Here is a 21149-nt window from a genome sequence, read left to right as displayed (position 1 = left end):
AACCTAAAATTTATATCACATTTTACGTCTTATTTTAAAAGCCTGAATTCCAGCATTAGAGTCTAGTCTTCTAGTTTGCAATAAAGAGATAACTGCTTTATGAATGGAATATTCTAACAACAGACCCATTGTCAACTGCCCACAGTCAACTCAGTGCCTGATAAAAACATTTAATGCAGCATATCCTGTAGCCCAAGTAGTAAACTGCTATCCAATGTGTTTCCTCCTCATCTTCACACAAGAAGTGCCACCTTATTTCATCACATTAATGACACACCAAGGAAAAAAAAAAGCTGACAATCAAACTGACTCACCATCAATTCTAAGGCATCCCAGTTTCAAAGATGTTAAGGGGAAAAATGTCTTAGAATCTATGAAATATGGTGTAAGCCTGACATTCTTTACTAACATAGAAACATTTGCCATCTTCACACAACACCAATTTCCCTTCTTGGCTAAATGTATATTTACATGGTGTACTACATAATTCAATTCAATCTGATTCAAGTATTTTATTAAAGAACCTGCCATTATGCCAACATTATGCTACGTACAAATAAAGTACACCCTAGACTTTGAAACAAAATGACAACTTCTCTATCGACACACATTTGTCAGAGTAGCAGTTCTTAAATATTTTGGTCTCAGTACCCCTTACACTGAAAGAATTGATGACCCTAAGGAGCTTTTTTATGTGGAAATATCTATCAATTTTTACAATTTAAAAATTTTAAGACAGTAATTTGTTTAAAAATACTAATAAATCTTATGCATGTTAACATATTTTTATGAAAAATAACTAATTTCTAAAATGAAAAACAATTTACCAATTCTCTTTAATGTTTGGCTTAATAGAAGTGAGCTGCAGTCTCAAATATCCTTCTATATTCAACCTGGCATACTATGTTTTGAATGTAGTCAGAAAAGAGTAATTTAATGGACTTTTCAGATAATTTTGGACATTCTTCATTAATATTACACCAAAACTAGACAAATGGTAGTTTCCTAAATTATTCCAGTGAAATTTTCATCCTGTTACATTAAAATCCACTGGTCTACTTTGCACTTCAAATGGATCTTTCACCCAAGCACAATTTTTTATCATGCACTGGCCATTTAGAAAATACTGGTTCACTAATTTATATAGATCTTCCAAATACTGACATATTTCATCACATAATATCAAAAAATCACATTAATATCACCATTGATCTTATTGGAAATGTCTATGTATTAGACAACTGTCAAGCATGTGGCAGCAGATGCAAGTTTTCCCCAAATCTGACTGTCACTTTAAAGCTTGTATTTTATCATTGGCAACATGTATTATCAGTTTTCCTTGGAGTGAAGGGCTCACTTTGTTGGTTTCTGAGAAAATGTCTGCCAAACATCTAAGTCTGAATAACCACAGTTTGTCAGTCAGTCATACTTTCAAGTACAAAAGGCATTCCATAAAAAAAACAGCTAGTTTGGCTGGCAAATCACCTAAGTGCTTTTTCTAGAAACCACCACATTTTCAGTAGGCAGGAAAGGTGCTTCCTATTTTCTCATGCAGAATATTAAAGAGACATGTACTCAAGAGTCAAAATTTATTGTGTTTACTTGTTTTCAAGAGCATGTTCAAGTGAAACTGCCTTTTTAAAAAGCTGTAGGTGTGTGGTGGTGAAGAATATGATGACTACTAACACGGTTTTGGTGTGCTAAGGCATCAACAGTTTTATCCATTGGTTGGTTTTGGTTTTGTACCATCAGCACAAATGTTAATACAGCCAAAAAAAATTGTTAACTATGAAGTTAATTTTGACTTTATAGTCCCCCTGAAAATTTCCTGGGGATCCCAAGGGGTCTGCAGGCAACATTTTCTGGAACCTTTGTGTTAGAAGGTTCAAATGATTGAAGAACTTAACCAATAGCCTAAGGAGCAAACATTTATTCTTTCCTAACAGCCTGTGCACACACACAGAAAGTAAAATGTATACTCATGTGTATATACAGTTTAAGTATATTACTAAACCTCAAGTTTTGCATCTGTAAAATGAGATTTTAAATATCTGGCTATTACAAACTACCTCCCCCATTATTCTGAGTAACTAAAAATAGGTCATATATAATTTTTATAGCAGATGTGAGCTGTTAAAGTATTTCTTTAATAAAATCCCTTTCCTCACAGAGTCTGGGTAAAAAGTAAAAACAAACATAAAATAAAGAAAGGTCTTCAATGAAATCCTGAGCAGACCAACATGTTCACAGTATCAAATATTAAGCCAGTAAAAGTCACCTTCAGAACCTGAAACATTTTGCAAAGTACAAAATTGAGTACTAATAAGCAATATGATTTTTGATGAGTATTCTATTTCACAAGTAATAGAAGTTTCAGCTGTTTCTTTCCCCAGCCCCCAACCTTAATCGTTTATTTTCATCTTAAATAAAACCAGCAATCAAAGAATCTTTGAAAAGAACTCATCTGAAAATGACATTTGATAAACTAAAGTATTAGCATTTAGGACAATTTCAGAACACAAATGCACATGTTACATGTGGAAAAATGAACAGTGTACATGAAATGGCAAATGGCATCTGCATATAAAGAATAAAGCCCCCATCATTTGAGGAAGATCTGCCTCTCTCCTACATAATTTCCATATTGTTTCTACATAGAAACAAAATTTAATCTAAAACTGATCCAAGGACTTGGTGGAAACCTGTGGTATATTATTCATCAAAATTCATTTAACAGGTGCTTCCTGAGCACCTGCTTCACATGCAAAGCTATATATGTGCTGTAAGGGACAAAAGCATGAGAAAAGCTGTCCAGACTCATTACTAGAAGGACTTAAGTCTATGATTTCAGCACTTTCAACCAATTTGTGTAGTTTAGATTTTTTACTCACATAAAGAGGGTCATAACATTTCCAAGCAATGATTCTACCAGAATAAATGTGAAATATATTAGAATGTAAAGCAGCACATTATAGAACAAGTATCAGGGGACAAGAAAGGTATAACTGAGGACAGAATGGGCCAGCAGTATAAAATTCAGCTACCTGCTACTAAGAGAAAAAGTATAAAGGCAAATCTAGAAAAATGATAAACTATTAAAGAGTTATTAGCTCTTTTCACTAAAAATGGCTTACAAAGGTAAATGGTTAAACAAACTATGGTACATCCAGACAATGAATTATTATTTGGCTCTAAAAAGAAATGAGTTATTGAGCCAAAAAAAAAAAAAAACCCCACCAAAAACCAAACAAACAAGGAAGGAAACTTGGATGCATATTACTAAGTGAAAGAGGACAATCTGAAAAGGCCACATACTACATGATTCTGGAAAAGGTAAAAACTACAGAGACAGTAAAAACATCAGTACTCACCAGGGGTGGGGTGGTGAGGAATGAATAGGTGGAGCACAGAGAGTTTTTAGGGCAGTCAAAATACTCTGAATGATACAATGATGGGTACGTGTTATTATACATATGTCCAAAACCACAGATATACAACATTAAGAGTGCATGCTAAGGTAAATTGTGGACTCTGGGTGATAATGTCAGTGTAGGTCCATCAGCTGTTAACAAATGCCCCACTCTGGTGGGGGATGTTGATAAGAGAGGAGGCCGTCCATGAGTAGGCGCAAGGAATAAGGGTAATCTTTGTACCTTCTCTTCAACTTTGCTGTGAACCTAAAACTGCTCTTAAAAAAAATAAGACTTGATTTAAAAAAAAAAAAAAAAAAAAGGCCCTCCAGGGAACTCAAACTTTAAGAAAATGAGCAAAGGAAACTGGTACAAAAGAACCAGCTGAACATCTGCCCAGAGTCATTAAGCCAGTAAGATGGAGCTAAGATCCACACTACTGACTCTTAGCACCCACATGACACCCAGGTGCTTGCATTATTTAAGGTCAAAGGTCTAAAAATGCACCAGCAGGGTTACTAAACCAATAAATAGTTGGTTACAAACACTTCTGACTTACGTATCACACGAATGCCCAGGTGTCCCCACAAGTTAATATCAAATTCTGAACTACTCTACAATCTTAAAAGAATGTATTACCACTATATTTATAACTAGCAAGATATTTGCCATTAACATTCAATTTCTACCTTTCTCACTATTTTCAAAGAAGCCTCTGAGAGATAAATACTTTGGCTTAACTTTTTCACCTAGAAACCAAATGGGTCTGGCCAAATTTTAACATCCCACTATTACTTTTCCAGAGGTCACTTACCCAATAACCTTAACTATAAATATACCCTGATCGAGAAACCAATGTATTGTACATACTTTAAAACTTTCATCATATGAAAATCAGTATTATTCCCAGGGAGAAAGGAGAAAACAGCAAAACAAAAACAAAAACAAAACACAGCCAAAATAAAAATATACCAAAAACTGTCAAAGTGAACAAGTTTTCTCATTTAAAGGAGTAAGCTTCAACTGCTTAGAAAATTCTGAAGTCAAGAAAAAGTGAAGTTCTATACAGTTAATCTTCTTATAATAATTGAATTTCTGGTTAAAACCTCCAACTACAATTATATCAAGATTTTCACTGAAACTAGAACTAGAACGGCTAAAAAGAAAAAAAAATAAGATACCAAAATGATGAAAAATACACTCCTTTAAAACAGAATAAAATGTTTCTATGGGCTGAAATGACCCTTTACTAGAACTCGTAGCTGATAAGAATATATTCTTCTTTTATAAGTGAATCATATAACTAGTTAATAACAAGATAGCACAATGTAATAGCATTTTATCACCCCCCCCCCAAGTTCTCTTCCTGGTCTAAAAACTCTTCAAGATTATAGAATTCCTGGAGTTATGAGGCTCTTAACCTTTGCAACTCATCCTAAGTCTATCTTCACTTTTACAATATGTTATTTTAAGTCTAAAAACAGCCAAATATTGAAAGTTAAATATGCCATGCAAATTGCTAAACAAACCCATCAAATCTGTGTGCTCCTAGACCACATCCTCATATATTTACATCCCTTTTTATTTCAAAAAAGGCAGCGTCAATTTGCATTTCATTCAAAATCAAATGTAACTTCCGTACAAAATCCACTAATAACTAAAATTAATACACTATTACATTACAATCAAAAGTCAGTAACAATAACTCCCTCCAGGAAGTGGAGCTTAACTCCTCTGGCCCCCTTGAGTGTCAGCTACACTTAGTGACTAGCTTCCAAAGAATAGAATTCAGAAAGGAAAAATAGTAACTTTACAGTGAAGAAACTTGGTAAATGCCACCTACGCCAAGTGAACCAAAGTTAACATCACCAATGATGTCATGAGGACATAGGTGTCCCCCACGCTTGTGTTAAGAAGGGCACTTGGTATTCTTTCCAAAAACCCAAAACGAGTTTGACCAAATTTTAATACCTCACTATTATGAGGTCTAGTCATGGCGGGGGAAGGAATCAGATAAACTGAAACTGAACAGTCCAAGAAATACTTGACCAGTACTCCTAAACTGTCAAGGTCATGCACATAAGGAAAGTGAGAAACTGCCAGAAAGAGACTACTCAGAAGACATGACCAATAACTGTAATGTGGTGTCCTACATGGAAGCCTGGAACAGGAAAAAAACAAACAAACTAAAACCCCCATTCATGGAAAACCTGGTGAAATAAAGCCTGTAGTTCAGTTTATAGTAACATATCAGTGTTGGTTTTTCAGCTCTGACACATGCTACAGTACTGTAAAATAATAACATATTGATAATTAGAACTAAATAACGTACAAGAACTCCTTGTATGATCTCTGCAACTCTTCTGTAAATCTAAAATTAAAAGTTTATCTGGGGGAGTAAGTGGTAGAGTGTGTGCTTAGCATGCATAAGGTCCTGGGTTCTATCCCCAGTACCTCTAAAAGAAAAAAAAAGTTTACCTGAAAAAAAAAAAAAAGAAAAAAGAAACAAACTATCAAAACATTAAGGCAAAAAACAGAAGAAAACGCAAAGGGCAGCTTACATCCCAAGCCTTCTACTACAAAAATCAACCCAACTTTTAAAAAACTAAGGATCTAAAGTTTCTGTACATGCTTGGCTGTCTTGAGACTAGTAATTAAAATTACCATAACACAAAGCAAAACTGATCCACTATAGACAGTTTAAATATCAGCAAAAGTATTGGCAACTAAATTTTCTTTGAAAGATGTATTTTAAGTATCCGGAGAGTATTAAAAGGCATGCAGGTATCTTTAAGCACTATTATTTCCACTTCATTATTTGCAGAATGCAAGATATTTCAGTAATGCATTTGTGGCCTTATAACAGAAATGCCTCTATATCAAGATTAAAAATATGATCTGGGAAAAAAAAAAGACATAAAGGTAAAGTATTTTAGATTTTTAAGTACTAAACTGTTTCAAACTGATGGGAGCCTATCCTGGCTCTGGGCATATTCTTTTACTCAATTATACTCCCACTCCCTAAGTTTACCTTTTAAAAAAACAAAATAAAATTTAGGTAATTAATTACATGAAATTTTGAAAGGAACAGCATGCTGCCATTCTAGCCTGATAAAAACTTCTATAAATCAGGGACTTTTACAAGGCTTACTTTGTTTCAAAATTACTGATAGGGCACATACAATTCTGACATGACAAGAATACAAAATGCAATACTATCTAATCTATAATTGTAAAGAGATATCAGAACATTTATGTTAAAACCTACTAAGTCATTTTTATTTTTTCTTTTTATTTTTTCTTTATGACACATTCATAAAATCAGATTAACTACAGCATTAGGCTATACTGTTTTAATTCTATTTTTCATATAACAAATATGACTACAAAGTAGCAAAACTGATCTTATAAATCACAGATGAAAAGCAGACTCCTTATTTCAACTTTGCCTTCTATTTTGCCTATCAATAGTAAAAACAAAATTACCAGAATTTACTTTCTAAATCTAAAGCACTTATAGCCAAGTGTTAGTATTTCTCAAATTGTTACTTAAGGTCACAAACAACACTGCCTATGAATAACACAATTATTAATTTCAATTCAAGAAGCCCTTATATACAGAAAGCAACATTGCTGTATAATACTATTATCTGCATTCCAGATCTTCTCCAAGTAGAAAAATATGCTAAAATCTATGAACGCGCAATACCTACTAAAATTTAACTTCAAATAAAAAAATTCCATCAGAACTTCATCAGAGCTGACAAAACACTGTAAGAATGACATTTAAGAAATAAAACAGCCAGAAGTGACAGACTAAAATCATCATTTTATCCAATTCATCCAAATGAATTAATAAGCCCCTATTTAAAAGCATAAGTTAAAAATGTGCAGTATATTGCATGTATGTATTTATATGCAACATAGTGTATGTGCAGTCGAACTATAATAATTCTACCTAATAAAACAGAAGAAAAAACAAACAAAAAAGGGTAAGTCATACACTAATTTCTGACTATAAAAAACAGGATTTCTAACTCTATTCCCCATTAAGTGAATAGAAAGATAAGACATGTATCTCTGTTAATTAAGATAATCCAGTTTGAAGGCTTGAGCATATATACCAGGTCACCCCCCAAAAAATGAAAAAAAGCACAAGTAGACACTGTATTCCATTAGTCATTCTTTGAATTATAAGATGCAAAAGGGCTAAAACTTAATGCCGGGAATAAACGCCTGTGGGGCAGGGGACTACTCCCATTTAACTTGCCTGAGGAGCACAGGAGGATGCTGGGTGGTAGAGATCTCTAGACTTCCTACCTTGAGGACTGAAAGGAAATACAGTCACTTAGCAGCTTTGAATCTCAGAAACATTGGCCAGATTATATAAAAGTGGCTTAGAAAAACCCAAAACCAAGGAGAGACCAGGACTTTTAAAGTATAAGAACATTAAATTCAGGTGCCAAGTTCCATCATGTCTCACTTATTGAACAGAGTTAAGGCAAATCTAAGGCATAGCCTATTTTTATATTCAGAGAATGTATATCTAAGTTGTAAATGACTATACAGTTTTAGCATAAGTAAGTTTGACAAATAACTGCCAAACTGCACAAAGTGAAATAGGCCAAGTAGACTCCTGACTTTCAATCTTCTAGAAAAAAGAATCTATCTTTTTTTTTTTAATTAAGCTTGAATATAAGATACTGTAAAGGATCTGGAAATACCTTCTATCCAAAGGTTTATTTGTGTACTTTCCTGCCAGTAAATTTAATTCTCTTGTTGGATTTCTAGAAATTAGTCAAAGTATAAGCTAGGCACACTAATAGAAAACAGACATATAGACTGAAATATATGAAATGAAATTAGTCTTTATGAGCTACCAATAGTCTTCCTGATATATTATGGTTAACATGTTATAAAACTATTGGCTAAATCTCAAAGGAAAAGCCACATTAATTACTCAAAGACAGATACAATCTGGTACCTAACCCAAGAGCCTGTAGAAAGAAAACATAAAAGCAAGTGAGTGTTCACAAAAGGGTGAATGACTCAATACAGGTATACTCAAATGTGTGTCAACTGACAATCAAAGACAGCATTCAAGAGCAGCCTTTCCTTACCCCCAGGAGAAATGGGAAGCAATCCAGATAATCAGACCAAAAGAACACACTCAAAGGTCTACTTCCTCTCCTCTGCCACTCATAAAACAAATCTGACTTAAAAGTATTTTGTTTTTGTTTTTCTAACCTCTAAGGATACAGATGAACAGAAAGGTGAAATAGAGGGTTTTTTTCCCTGCTTATTATCAAAATGGTGGCTGTGGGGAATTGAATGAATTAGTTGGTAAGATGCTAAAATCATTAAAAAAAAAAAAAAAGACAGATGCTAATGATGTCAAATTGTGTTGCCAACATCATTGATTCTGTTATCAAACATAAATTATGTTCCACATTTCAATATATTTACTCAAATATACTCTAAAGCAACATTGAGATCAGCCACCAAGTTAAGATAAAGAGCTAAAGTTTTAACTTCTCTTGTCAGGAAATGCCAGAAGCATTTAAAATACATTTCCCTCCTGTGTTCATCCATTTCAATGTAAATATAATTTTTAAAAATAATCCAAAATGTCCAAGTTCTACATCACACAATGATTTCATTGTAGGAGCTTTAGTCTGGATTAGTGACCTGACCAAGCACCAATTCCCAGTTGGGGGACCCTCAAGGTTATATAAAAGTGACCATTTGTTAATGGAAAAAAGTAAATCCAGTTTCTTTCCTTTGGAGTGAAACAAACAGTGTGATATAGTTTTCAAGCTCTGTTGCCAAAAAGACACTTATTAATTTATTTACAGATTTATATAAATAGATTAGCAAAAGGGTACTAAACATTCAGTAGGCTAAAAGACCATAAAACAATATATCTAACTATATTACACCTGGTGAATTCTTACAGACAGAATTCTAACTGAATCAATCTTCTACAGATAAGACACTACAATGAAAATGTTTACCCAAATTTTTGAATTAATCAACCTTTCAGAACTGCCTACACAATAGAAAGTTAACTGATTAAAAAGCAATATCCAGATAACCAAAGTTATACTGGCCCCATTTGGACAAAACTAAATTTACATTCACTAAGCTGAGTAGTAACCCAATTGCTTCTGAGGTAACACGAACAAGGCACAGACTGTATCTAACTTTCTATTTATATTACCTCAACTAAGATTTTACAGTCCAAGAAACCCTGAAAAGTGTACAAGATAAAAAACATAACACAAGGAAAAAGAAACATTTTGCCTAATACTAAAAAGAAAATGCATAATCTACAACATTAATAATAATTTCACATGCAAGGACTATCTCTTACTTATTTTGACACATAATACCTCCCTAAAAGTAGTTTAAAAATTAGAAGCCAGGAAGCTGAACAAAAGACATAAAGATTCCATTCCCTATCAATTAAATAATATTCTACATTCCTAAATATGGTTCCTCCAAGTGCTACAGTCCAGACACCTTTGTGAGCCCAAAGATAGACCCACCAGCCATGCTTATCTTCCTCAGGATGACCAAATCCAGCCAAACCTCTCCAATTCACATGAGTTTCCTACTTCTCCCCGACTTCTCTGCAGGGCCACGTCAAAAGATCAGAAGCACCTATTTAAACCACCTACTCAAAGCCCTAGATATCTAAAAAGCAGGAGAAGGCATAAGGATCCTTCATCCCTCATGTGCATATAAATAACTGCTCCGTGGGGCTTTCCACACCTAGCTCTTGAGGATTTGGGTTCTGCCAGGCATGGACAGATGCCACCATGAGCACCAGCCTGCAACAACCAGCCACCTTTCTCAAGCATCTGGTGAGGTACAGAGAAGAAACTACCATAACCTCAGGACCCCCATAAACATGTAACAATTCTTCTCATACCCAACCTGAGAATCACTAAGGTAACAACAGCCTCTCAAAAGTCCACACTGACTTCCTGGTGTTTAAAAGACTTCTAGGGGGAGGGTACAGCTCAAGTGGTTAGAGCCCTTGCTTATCATACCTGAGGTCTTGGGTTCAATCCCCAGTACTTCCTCTAAGAATAAATAAGTAAACCTAATTATCTCCCCACCAATAAAATAAAATTAAATAAAATTTCTACATTGCACTTGAATTACACTTTGGCAATACAGAAATAATACACTCTAATATATATGCTCAGAGCACCATCCTCGTGTTTGAGGACCAAACCAAAGTCTAGCCACCAAATAAACCACCACTGACTCCAACATGAAACAGGGTTATCTTTCATCTTGTTAGCCAAGCTAAAAATTCCAACTGTCAGTAATAAGGTGTTAACTTTTTAAGCAACATGCATGTAAACACCTACACAGAGATTCAAATGTTCATAATTTACGAGAATGTGATAATAACAACTATTACAAAGCAATGTCTAATTTCTTATTATGGCAATGTCTATTAATTAACTAATCAAATAATTCACATAGGATGTCAAAAAGTAAAACACACAAAAAATTAACTTTAAAAAAAAGATTCCAGGAAAACATATTAAGAGATACCCTAACTCTCAGAATCTGTTTCCAGTTCTGCCACTGAGTTGCTATTTGGTCCCTTTTATCTGCGTTTAGTCCACATGAAACTTGACGATACTATTTAAACCTTAACAGAGTCCTGTGTAAATATTTGTAAATGCTGTAAACGTAACTGGAGGTGCTAAGTAAAACCAATGTTTAAAAATTCTTTATCAATACTTTACAAAAAGAAAAGGGCACCATCAACATAAAGTGTGCTTACCTTTTCACAAAAGTACAGAGAATTCACACAAAAAGAGTACACACTGTATAATTCCATTTATATAAAATTCTAGACAATGCAAACTAATATACAGTGACAAAAATCAGATCAATGGTTATGCAGGGGAAGGAGGGAAAGACTACCTAGAGGCAAGAGAAACTTAGAGAAAATGAATATGGTCACTACCTTGATTGTGGTGATAAGTGACATAGGTGATACTTATGTCGAATCTTACCAAATTTATCACTTGAAATATGTACTGTTATTTTATGTCAATTATACCTCAATAAAAAACAAAAGGAAAAGAACTCAAAATATAAAAACTAATAATATAGCTCTTGCCAGTCAGATCTATCTGTTCATGAATATATGTATAACCTACCAACTCACAGTAGGTACTTGGAGCAGTATCCCTAATTTAAGAATTGCCATTATCACAAAAAACATGAAAGTTTAAAGAGAGATCAGAACTCATCTTTCTTCACTATGACAGGCTGACTGCTTCGGTGTTGAAATGACACCAACTAGAATGCAACAGAACAAAGTGAGAGCCCACTGACCCTAAGATTTTTAATTAAATATTTTAATTCAAAAGTTTGCCTTCTTTGATCTAGAATCCCATTTATGGGAAATAGAAATAATCCAAATAATGTAAGAAAAGCCTTATGTACAAGATGTTAATTTCAATCTTACTTATCATGGAAAATAAAGCAAAGAATTAAATCAATGGTACAGGCTTGGAAAGGCATATTACACGAGCTATCTACCTGACTTTTTAACTGGGAGAAATTGTTGCAAAAACATTAAGCAAAAACAAAGCACATACAGTATGATAAACAGGTTGAAAAAAATATATTCGGGGAAGACTGATAAGAAAAAAACACCATAATGTTAACATTAGAGGACAATGGTTCTTGAACTGTGGTCCCTGGACCAACAGCATCGGCATCATCTGGGAACTTGTCAGAAATGCAAGTTCTCAGGCCCCATCCTAGACCTACTGAACTGGACAATTCCAGGGGTAGGACCTAGCAACCTGTTTTAACAAATGCTCCAGGTAATTAAGATCACACTAAAGTGTGAGAAACCACTGTTTAAAGGATAGGATTATGGGTGACTGTTTTCTTTCTGTTTCTGTAACCTTTATTTTTCTCAATTACCTTACTACTTGTATAATCCAATTAAGTTTTTTCACTATTTTACTAAAATGTACACCGTAGGTCTACAGTTTTTAAAGCTATGACACTATAAGCACTTCTGCAGGTCTGAATAGCATGCCTAAAAATCCAATGATTCTTAGAACCATCAGATCTGTTAAGACTGAAACAAGATACTAAATTAAATATATATATATAATTATATATACATACATAGATATAAAATGCAGGTCAAGGTGCTGGGGAATTTGCACAACACTAGAAAGCCAACAAATCCAGGTCCTTAAAACACACACACACAAACCAGGGTAAGGAATTTTTATGGATCACATCTGCAAAAGATTGTTCTCCCCTAAAAGCTGAATTTTTAGGCTTGTGTGTAATTTACTAGAACTGCATTGCAGGAATCAGATGGTCTGAAGCTGTGAATGCTTACTCATGTACGTTCTGCTTAACCAAAGTAAGTACCAGTATGTTATATTTGTCACCAAAATCTAGGCAGAGAAGACGAATTCAGAACACTGGGAGTTGCCAAAGATTTAACTTTTAGCTTGAAGACCATAAAACTGTTCCATCTTCCATCTCATCCCACTAAAACAGAGGCCACAGGAAATAAAAGGCAAACCACTGGTTCCCAGCTGTCACTGGAGTTAGTTAAAAGACTACAGAACAGTCTACACTTTGAGCACAAATTAAAGAGCAACAAAGACTACCAACCTAGGGATAGAATAACTACCGATTAACAGCAAAATACTGAAGTTGAAGTCAAAGACAAATGGCTACACATTTTAATGTTTGTTTTTGTTTCAGTTTTTTAACATCTTTTTAAGTAACAGGAATATCCCCATACACCCATCATGTAAAATTCACTTTAACCTTTCTGTTCTTTGGAAAGTCAATTCTCAAAGTAAATACAAGTTATTCAAAAAACAAAATGATACATACAGTGCTCACCTGCTATAAACAGCCTGTACTTTAACGTTTAAAAAATTCTTTAACTAGTTACATAAGCATCATGACCACACACGTTGAGTTTTTCACTACTAAACCCCCAGCATCTATCTGCCACCCCAAGCTTGGCACAAACAGGGTGCAGAAACATCTGAGGGGATGAACTTGTTACTGAAAGCTTCTGAAACCCTAAGGCAGTCACCCAGGATCCTGTAAGATTCACTAATGCTGTTAATGACTTTAGCATAAGACATTGCTCCTCTCTAACCATTACTCTTGAAGCTTCTGTAAGAGAAACTTACATTTCTGCCATACTTTTGAATCCCTGCAGGCGTCACTTAAATACATTTAAAGCAGTGGCTATCCTGTTTCAAGTAACCACACTCCCTCTGAAAAAGGGACTCTGAAAACTCTTGGTGTTATAGAAGTTCCAAAATCTCACACGAGTAACAAACACAGTGTATGCCAAGCCCCCGTTATCAGATTCACTTTTCTTGAACATATCTTGTACTCTCCCAGGTCAGGTTTTCCTCTCCTCTTTTTACCCCTTGAAAATATGCTTGATCCCGTAACACCACTAGCAAGGCCTCCCCAGCCCCTACTTCTTTTGTATGTAAACACACTCTGGTCACACACTCCATCAGCTGTTTGGTAGCTCCGCCCCTCCTCCTTTTCCGGGTAGTAACAGAGCAGCCAATGAGCTGTGAGGAGCTGTGCCTGCGGCCTTTTGCCTGCATACGCTTTCCAAAACAAGCAGCTCCAGCCTTCAGCAGGGGCCACTGGTTCACAGATAAAAGGATCACTAGGCTGTGCAACAGGGTGAGACGAGTAACCCCCACTAACAAGGAAACCTGTGTAATCTGAGCTGTTTGTTCCTCCACCCAGGAGAACTTAAACCGATATTCCTTTAGGGCAAATCACGCTTTAAGGTCACCAGAGTCCCAGTTCTCAGACAATCTAAATAATCAGCCGGGTTTGAGATGGAAACCTCAAAGCTTGCCAGGCTGGGAACTGCACAGTATCACCCATCTACCTGACTTTGCAAACAAATGGCAACACTATTCAACCCACCATTCCACAGGAGTTGGGCTCACTGCAAGTTTTTTGATTGGGACACATTCCTACGGGGCCCAAAAGTCATGTACATCAGTTTCTAGGCTCCTGGAGAGGTTTGCACAACCCTTAGCAAAGGATCAGAAAAGAAACAATGAATGAGTCAGAGTTTCAGAACATAATCACCCAGCAGATTATTAAGTGCATTGGTGCAAAACACTCACTCCCTGCATAACTTGGGAGTCAGCTCTCCTCCTACCAACCCATCACAAAAGAAATATCACTGGCTCCAAACAACAACCAGAGACGGTGTCTCGGAAAAAACCTAACGAGGGGTGGAAGGCAGTGGCCAATTAGTTACACATCCTCTTCTCTCCCTACCCCCACACTGCTACTTTCCTACTATATAGGTTCCCTGCCAGGCTGTAAATCGTGGTGGCATAATTATGCTCAGGAGACATCCAAAAATGGGCTGAAACAGGAGGTTGCAATGAAACCAGCTATCAGCTTCCACACCAAAGAAATCATCAAGGGGCACTGAGGGGCAAAAAGCAAGTACATTCCTTCAGACCTCTCCTACTTCCTCTCCACCATCTTTCATTTTCAACCCTCGGCACTTCCACACAAGTGTATTCATTTTAGTAGTGGGTTGGGGAATTTTTTCCTTAAATGTTTTGCTAAATACACCTTGCTCAAAAATTGTGGTCTCCATTTGGGCCTACTAATGTGAATTCAACAGAGAAAGGAGGCCACAAAATCTCTCACCCCAACACACACAAAAGGAAATAACAGAAAATTTAACTTACACCAGAAAATAACAAACCCGAAACAAAGATAACCTCTGGCTCTTAAATCCCGAGACTGTTCTCCTATCTCAGACACCCACGATTTTAAAGCGCCTCTGGTTTCTTTTGTCAGAAAGGAGGAAGGTGGGAAAAGAACAGAAGGCCAATGCATCTTTGCCTTTCTTCATCTTCTACTAAAAATAAGCTATGAAATAAGCCACTTAGGGGAGGAAAAAAAAGAAAGACACCCTGCTGTTCTTTGTCTGTTTTCCTCTCCCTCTCCACCCCCCACACCCCACTCCTAAATACGGTAATCATTCTAGATGCCACAACTACTAAATGAACAAAAGGCACTGTATGGAAAAGGCATCAGGTCAAGTTAGGCCTCACCCTTTATCCTCAGTCTTCTAAAAATATATAAGTATATAATTTGAGAATCTGACATTGATCAAAGACAGCTGGAATTCTCTCTCCCACCCCCATCCCAATTAAACATTAGGTAGAAATCTGCATTAGGTGTGACAGTAAGTCTCAATTCAAGATAAAAATAACTCAGGTTCTGCCACCATGTCATTTCCTAGTTTCTAAACAAAAATAAAACCCGAAACTGCTTTGTGTAAAATGTACACACAGCCATAGTTACAAGTTTTCCTGCCACTTTATGAAAAGCCAACATTACTGGTATCATTCACACGTTTACAAAACTCAATCACGGCCACAAAGAGCTTACAGTCAGTTTCACTTGTGCCTAGACATATATTTGGTACATAATACATACTTTATTACTTGTTCCTCTTTCTAATCCCCACTCCTATCTCCCCCCAAAATTCTAAACTTCAAACCCTAAAACTTAGAAGTTCCTCTTCTGTGCCTAATTTCTAATCAAGTTTTCCTGAGCGAAGAGAAAAACACCTTATTCCTGAAAAGATTATGGGGGGGAAAAATCACTTGCCCAGGAAACTTCCCTCCCATCCCCCACTTCCAAACCGAATGCAAAAACCACTTTTTAAAAACTTTAGCGAATTCCATAACTGAGTATTTGACAATAATCATTGATCTCTTTAAAGAGGTAAAACATCCAATCAAAAACAGGAACAATAAAAGGAAGAAAGAAGGAATTCACCTGAAGAATCTAGCCAAACAACTTGAGTTATATAAACAAAACCCTGCAACAGGGGGAAATGGTGGGGGGATGGGGGTGACGGAGAAAGAGAAGCAGAAGACAGGACTTTTTAACTGCGTTTCACACACTACCACTCCCCACCCCCGGTTCCCCCTCTCCCCAGGGATTAGTTGTTCAGAACACTGGGCTCATTTCCTCTCTTCCCCCCACCCTCTAAATTACCCCTCAAAAAATGTCTCGATTTGTCACAGGAACCTTCGCGAATTTCTCTAGCTGGTCTTGAAATAATCAGTCTGGACTCCAACCAAAACCACTGCCTGAAGGACTCTTATCAGTTATAGCTTACCCACTGCTACCTCCAGAGTACATAAAGTTGCGGGGGGTAGGAAAATAAAGGGTGTCACTTGGCAAGATCAGGGCAATTATTCCCCGAAAACCTTATCCCCATACAGGGAGTTTGCTTAAGTGGTTAGTACAGGGGCTATTTTGTCAAGGAGATCCTCTTTCTCTCCCTCCCCCTAGCTGTCATTGCCACAATATGGAGGGTGGCTTGCTGGAGGGCCTGGGGGTCCTCATCACATACAACTATGGGTGGGATAGGCTTTGTCGGTGCAAAGAAAAACAGTGGGGTTCTTCTAGGGACCAGAGACCTTAATAAGGGTCTCTGATTTAAAACACTCAGAGCTCTTTATTGCAAGAGGGTGCACCGAGCAGACTACTCTCTTCCTAATATAGAAAGGAATTAGGGATAAAGGAGGTCACTTGAGTTACCCCAGTTCAAGAAGCATTGTGAGTGGAGGGAATGGAGGCATTTCAAGAAAAGGAGAAAGGCTTCACTCCCGGGAATTTCTATCTCGAGTCCCTAAATCCAGGGAGAGCAAACAGGAAAAAGGTGGGCTCGCTAGTGAAAAGAGGTGGCCGGTCCTGCCAAAAAAAAAAAAAAAAAAAAAGCCGTCTTGGGAGTCAAAACGTCGTGGATATAAGTCACGGGCATTAGGGGTGCAGAAAGAGCGTGGAACAACCAAATTTAGGGGCGCTGCAGATAAAGGGGGAGCTGAGAAGGCTCTCGGCTCCTGGGAGGTGCCAAGGAGCCTCCGTAGGCACTGGGGGGAGGGAGAGGAGGGAGGAAGCCTCGGACAGTGGCCTGGAGTGCCCCTGGGCCCCTGCTTAGGTTTCAGGGGTTGCCCTGGGCATCCCCACACCGCCCCCCACATACAGCCCGGATCCCCCCTCCACGAAGGATACAGCTTGACCACGTCCGTGTCCATCCGCCTCTTGCCCGGACTGGGGGATGACATGGTGTCGCCGCTGCCTCCCCGTCGCCTGCGCCGCCGCCGACGCCTCTCTCCCTTCCTCGGCCCGTCTGTCACGGGCCCCGGGCCCCGGCTCTGAAGAGCCCGCGGCCGCGCCGGCTCCTCGGTGGAGGCGGCAACACCCCCGCGGTTCTGTCGGGACCCGTCAGCCGCCGCCGCAGCCGCCCCCCGCACGGGGGAACACCGGGCACTGTCCGGCCGAGTGGGGGTGGGGACTCCGCGTCGCCCGGCTCGGGCTGCCCCTCTCCGGCTGTAGGTTCCGCCTCGGCCCGGCCCCGGCGCTCCTCTGCGCCGTGCGACGCTCCCTCCTGCCTGCTCTAGCTCGCTCGCCTGCTCGCCCGCTCTCCCTCTCGCCGGCTCCCTAGCAGCCTCCACGACAAGCGGACGACTCCTGCTCAGTCGGCCTCTCTACCCTAGCCTCGCTCTGGGCGCCGTGACGTCACCTCTGTGACGTCATCGGAGGGGCGGGCCCAGCCGGCGAAAGGGGTGGGGCGCCGCCGCCGCGGCGTGGACTTTCTCAGGGGATTCTGGGAGTTGTAGTCCCTCTTTCTCCTGCCCTCACAGCCCTCTGCCCCCTCCCCCAACTCCCCTGCACACTTACTCGCTCAACTGCCAGTGTCGTTAACATCATCATCATAAATGATAATGGTTAAGTCATGGCAATATTACATTCATGTATTTTAGGGTGATGAACCTCCTTCCCACATACACTGTTAAAATGTCTGTTTACTTGATTTGAGGAGGCCAAGGTGGCAATTAACCAAGACAAGCACCAAAATCTGGAAATTCCTACAGCAGCAGGTTCCCTGCGTCCTCCTTGGATGGAGAGAATTTGTTTGCAGCGATTGTAGACTGTAGCAAGTCCTCCTCAGAGCTTGCAAATCAGGGTTCATTACCCTCCATGAGTGTAGGGTCACTTTTTCGAGGATTAGAGTTGAAGCTGCAAGGTGATAAGGCCAGAAATAATTTACGACTAACATCCTTACTCTACAGAGTATGAGGTGATTTCACAAAGTGAATGACTGATAAAAGCAGAAACATTGTCCTGCTGTTGTTCAGGACAAACATTGCTCTGCCCTCCAAACTCCTATATCAACCCTATCTACTCCATCATTCACTCAGTAAATATTTATTGAGCACCTAATGAGTGGTCATCACTCTGCTGGACATGAGACTATCTTGATGAACTAAGAAAGACTTTAAATTTACACAGCCCTCCCAATGTGGTCTAGATCTAGTGTCAGCATCACCTGTTACAAATGCAGGCTTGAGCTTTGTCTCAGATCTCCTGAATTACAATTTGCAGTTTAACAAAGTCCCCAGGTGATTCCTTTGTGCAGTGAAGTTTGAGAGACACTGCTCTACAAGGCACTCCAAAAGAAATGATATGAAACCCAGGAGTAAACCAGGCAAAGGGGGCAGGAAACAGTGTTCTAGGCAGCTTCTGTATTTATATCATATTTTCACTGCCATCTATTTTCAGAATTTTTATCTATTCCCTTGTTTCCATGAATATACACTTGTATTTTATGAGTTGGGTCCCCTTATGTGGCCTACCACACACACATACCCACACACACACACACACACGCACCCGGGGCAGCAGCAATCAACATTGTTTGATTGTAAAATTGCTATAAAATTGAATGTTGTTTGCTCCCATCATTCCATCCCTCAAAAGACCAGCTATTCTGTGTGCTGTGTGCATGTGTGGGGGGTAAGTGTATACATAACACAAAAGTTTCCATTTTAACCATTTTAAAGTTTACAGTTCAGTGGTATTAAGTGCATTCACAATGTTCTACAACCATCACTACCATCCATTTCCAGAACTTTCTCATCATCCCAAACAGAAACTCTGTACCCATTAAATAATAATTCCTCACTCTTTCCTCACTCTCCCCAGCCCTTGGTAACCTCTATTCTTTCTGAAAAATATGGTCTATTTTAACTGCCCCTAAAGGGGGTATGTTGCTCTTTCCTTCTGCACATAGCAATTCTGTTAGGAGGATGTGTCTGAAGAAAGAGATTTCTAACCCTCTTTACTTGACACTTTGTTAAAGGGAAATAGAGATAAGGGCAGAGCAGAGGGTTGTTCCTGACTGTGTCTCCTCTGGGCTCTCCAGGCTCCTGTTGCTGCTCCCTACTCTCCTGCACCTGAGTACCTCCCACTCCCATGATTCCCAAGCTTTGGTGTACTCCCCAGAATCACCTGGGGAGCTTGTTAAGCTCATGAATGTCCAGGCCCCACCCCCTGGGGATTCTGATTCAGAAGGTCTGGGGTAGGGCTTGGACATCCAGGTCTCTAACAAGCTCCCCAGGTGATTCTGATGCAGGCCAAAGTTTGAGAACCACTGCTGGAAGATTCCAATAGGCACTTTCAAAAACACCTACCTGACCCTTCTAGGTGGGTCCTGTGCTTCCATAATGTCCTATGCAAATAAGGATGTTTCCGCCCCAACTGAAAGCGAGGTAGCACGCTTACAGGACCCAAGGTATTTTTTGCCAAAACAGAAAGAACTGGTCAAGGATGGGGCATTTGAGAATGAAGGGTATAGGGTGGATCTAGACATTTTCCCTGGCACTTTAATCTTCACAGATGTTATGCTGCTGTGATCTAAGTACCAAGCAAAAATCATCAGAGGAGTGTTTAGTTAGACAGCACTGGACAGCACTGGAGAAGGTGGAGCTGCTCTACCTAGGAATGCAATGGCAATTTAGCCTCTGAGCAGTCATTGAAAAGGAATCACCCTTCCTAGTAAGTATCTTAGCTCTGAATTACTTAGGACAAACAAGCCCCTCCCCACCTCTTAATTATGCTTCAGTTAATTGCTTATATCCTCCCTGAGCCTCAGTTTTCTCATCTGTAAAATGTGACTTAAAATGCCCTATCCACTTGAGTGGGTTGATGGAGTAAATGGAAAAGAAGAATGTGAAAGCCTCTTGTAAACTGTAAATTGGTTTTCCTAAAGGTTACATGAAGTGTTGATTACAAGGTGCAATAATGTTATGTGGTGGTGTTATTATTGTCAATCTCCCATTTGCCCCACTCCTTACATACTATTATTTAACAAGAGCGTTCACTTTTTTGTTTGTTTGTTTTTGTTTTTAAGATGTCATAGTGTCAATCTTTGTGGTGAAGGTTTGTTCACATTTTTACAATACACCTTTCTCTCTGGGCATTTTGCCATCTGCTCCTTCATCAATCCACCTTCCCTATTCTGACTTCCTCCCCCTTCCTCCACTGCAACCCTTCCCTCCTCTTTCCAGAGCTTCAGGGCCTTGACCAGGTAGGTTCAGAAGGTGGCTCCACAGTGCTGCCAGATGATAGTGTTGGTTGATTTATTTTTGGCTTACGAACCTGGAGTTTCTCTTGAGTAGAGTGAGTTTGTGTTCACCTTTCCCCTCAATGTTTCAGCCATTCAGAATGTCAATAATTTACTCTAAAACAACACCGGGGCCTGGGAGTGTCTGTTTATATATGTGCACACACGGCAGTACGCTGGAATGAGCCGTGTTCTTCCTTATCAGGGACAACCAGGGGTGCTGC

The 21149-nt window shown here is 38.7% G+C and overlaps 1 protein-coding gene across 3 annotated transcripts in view; it reads right to left on the bottom strand.

The window, feature by feature from the left end:
- UBE2H (ubiquitin conjugating enzyme E2 H) overlaps nt 1-18039 on the bottom strand; it is a 92360-nt gene extending 74321 nt beyond the window's left edge. For all 3 annotated transcript variants that reach the window (XM_064487370.1, XM_010975652.3, XM_031455359.2), the window contains exon 1: nt 17532-18039. Coding sequence is in view for 2 of the 3 variants with exons in the window: in XM_010975652.3 (XP_010973954.1) it covers nt 17532-17584 (53 nt within the window). In the remaining variant the exon portion in view is untranslated. The remainder of the gene's footprint in view (nt 1-17531) is intronic.
- Between the last annotated feature and the right edge of the window lie 3110 nt (nt 18040-21149).

Source organism: Camelus dromedarius, chromosome 7 (genome assembly GCF_036321535.1).
Source record: "Camelus dromedarius isolate mCamDro1 chromosome 7, mCamDro1.pat, whole genome shotgun sequence".
NCBI classification, from domain to species: domain Eukaryota; kingdom Metazoa; phylum Chordata; class Mammalia; order Artiodactyla; family Camelidae; genus Camelus; species Camelus dromedarius.
Note: the sequence above shows the minus strand (reverse complement) of the source record. Positions and strands in the feature narration are given on the sequence as shown.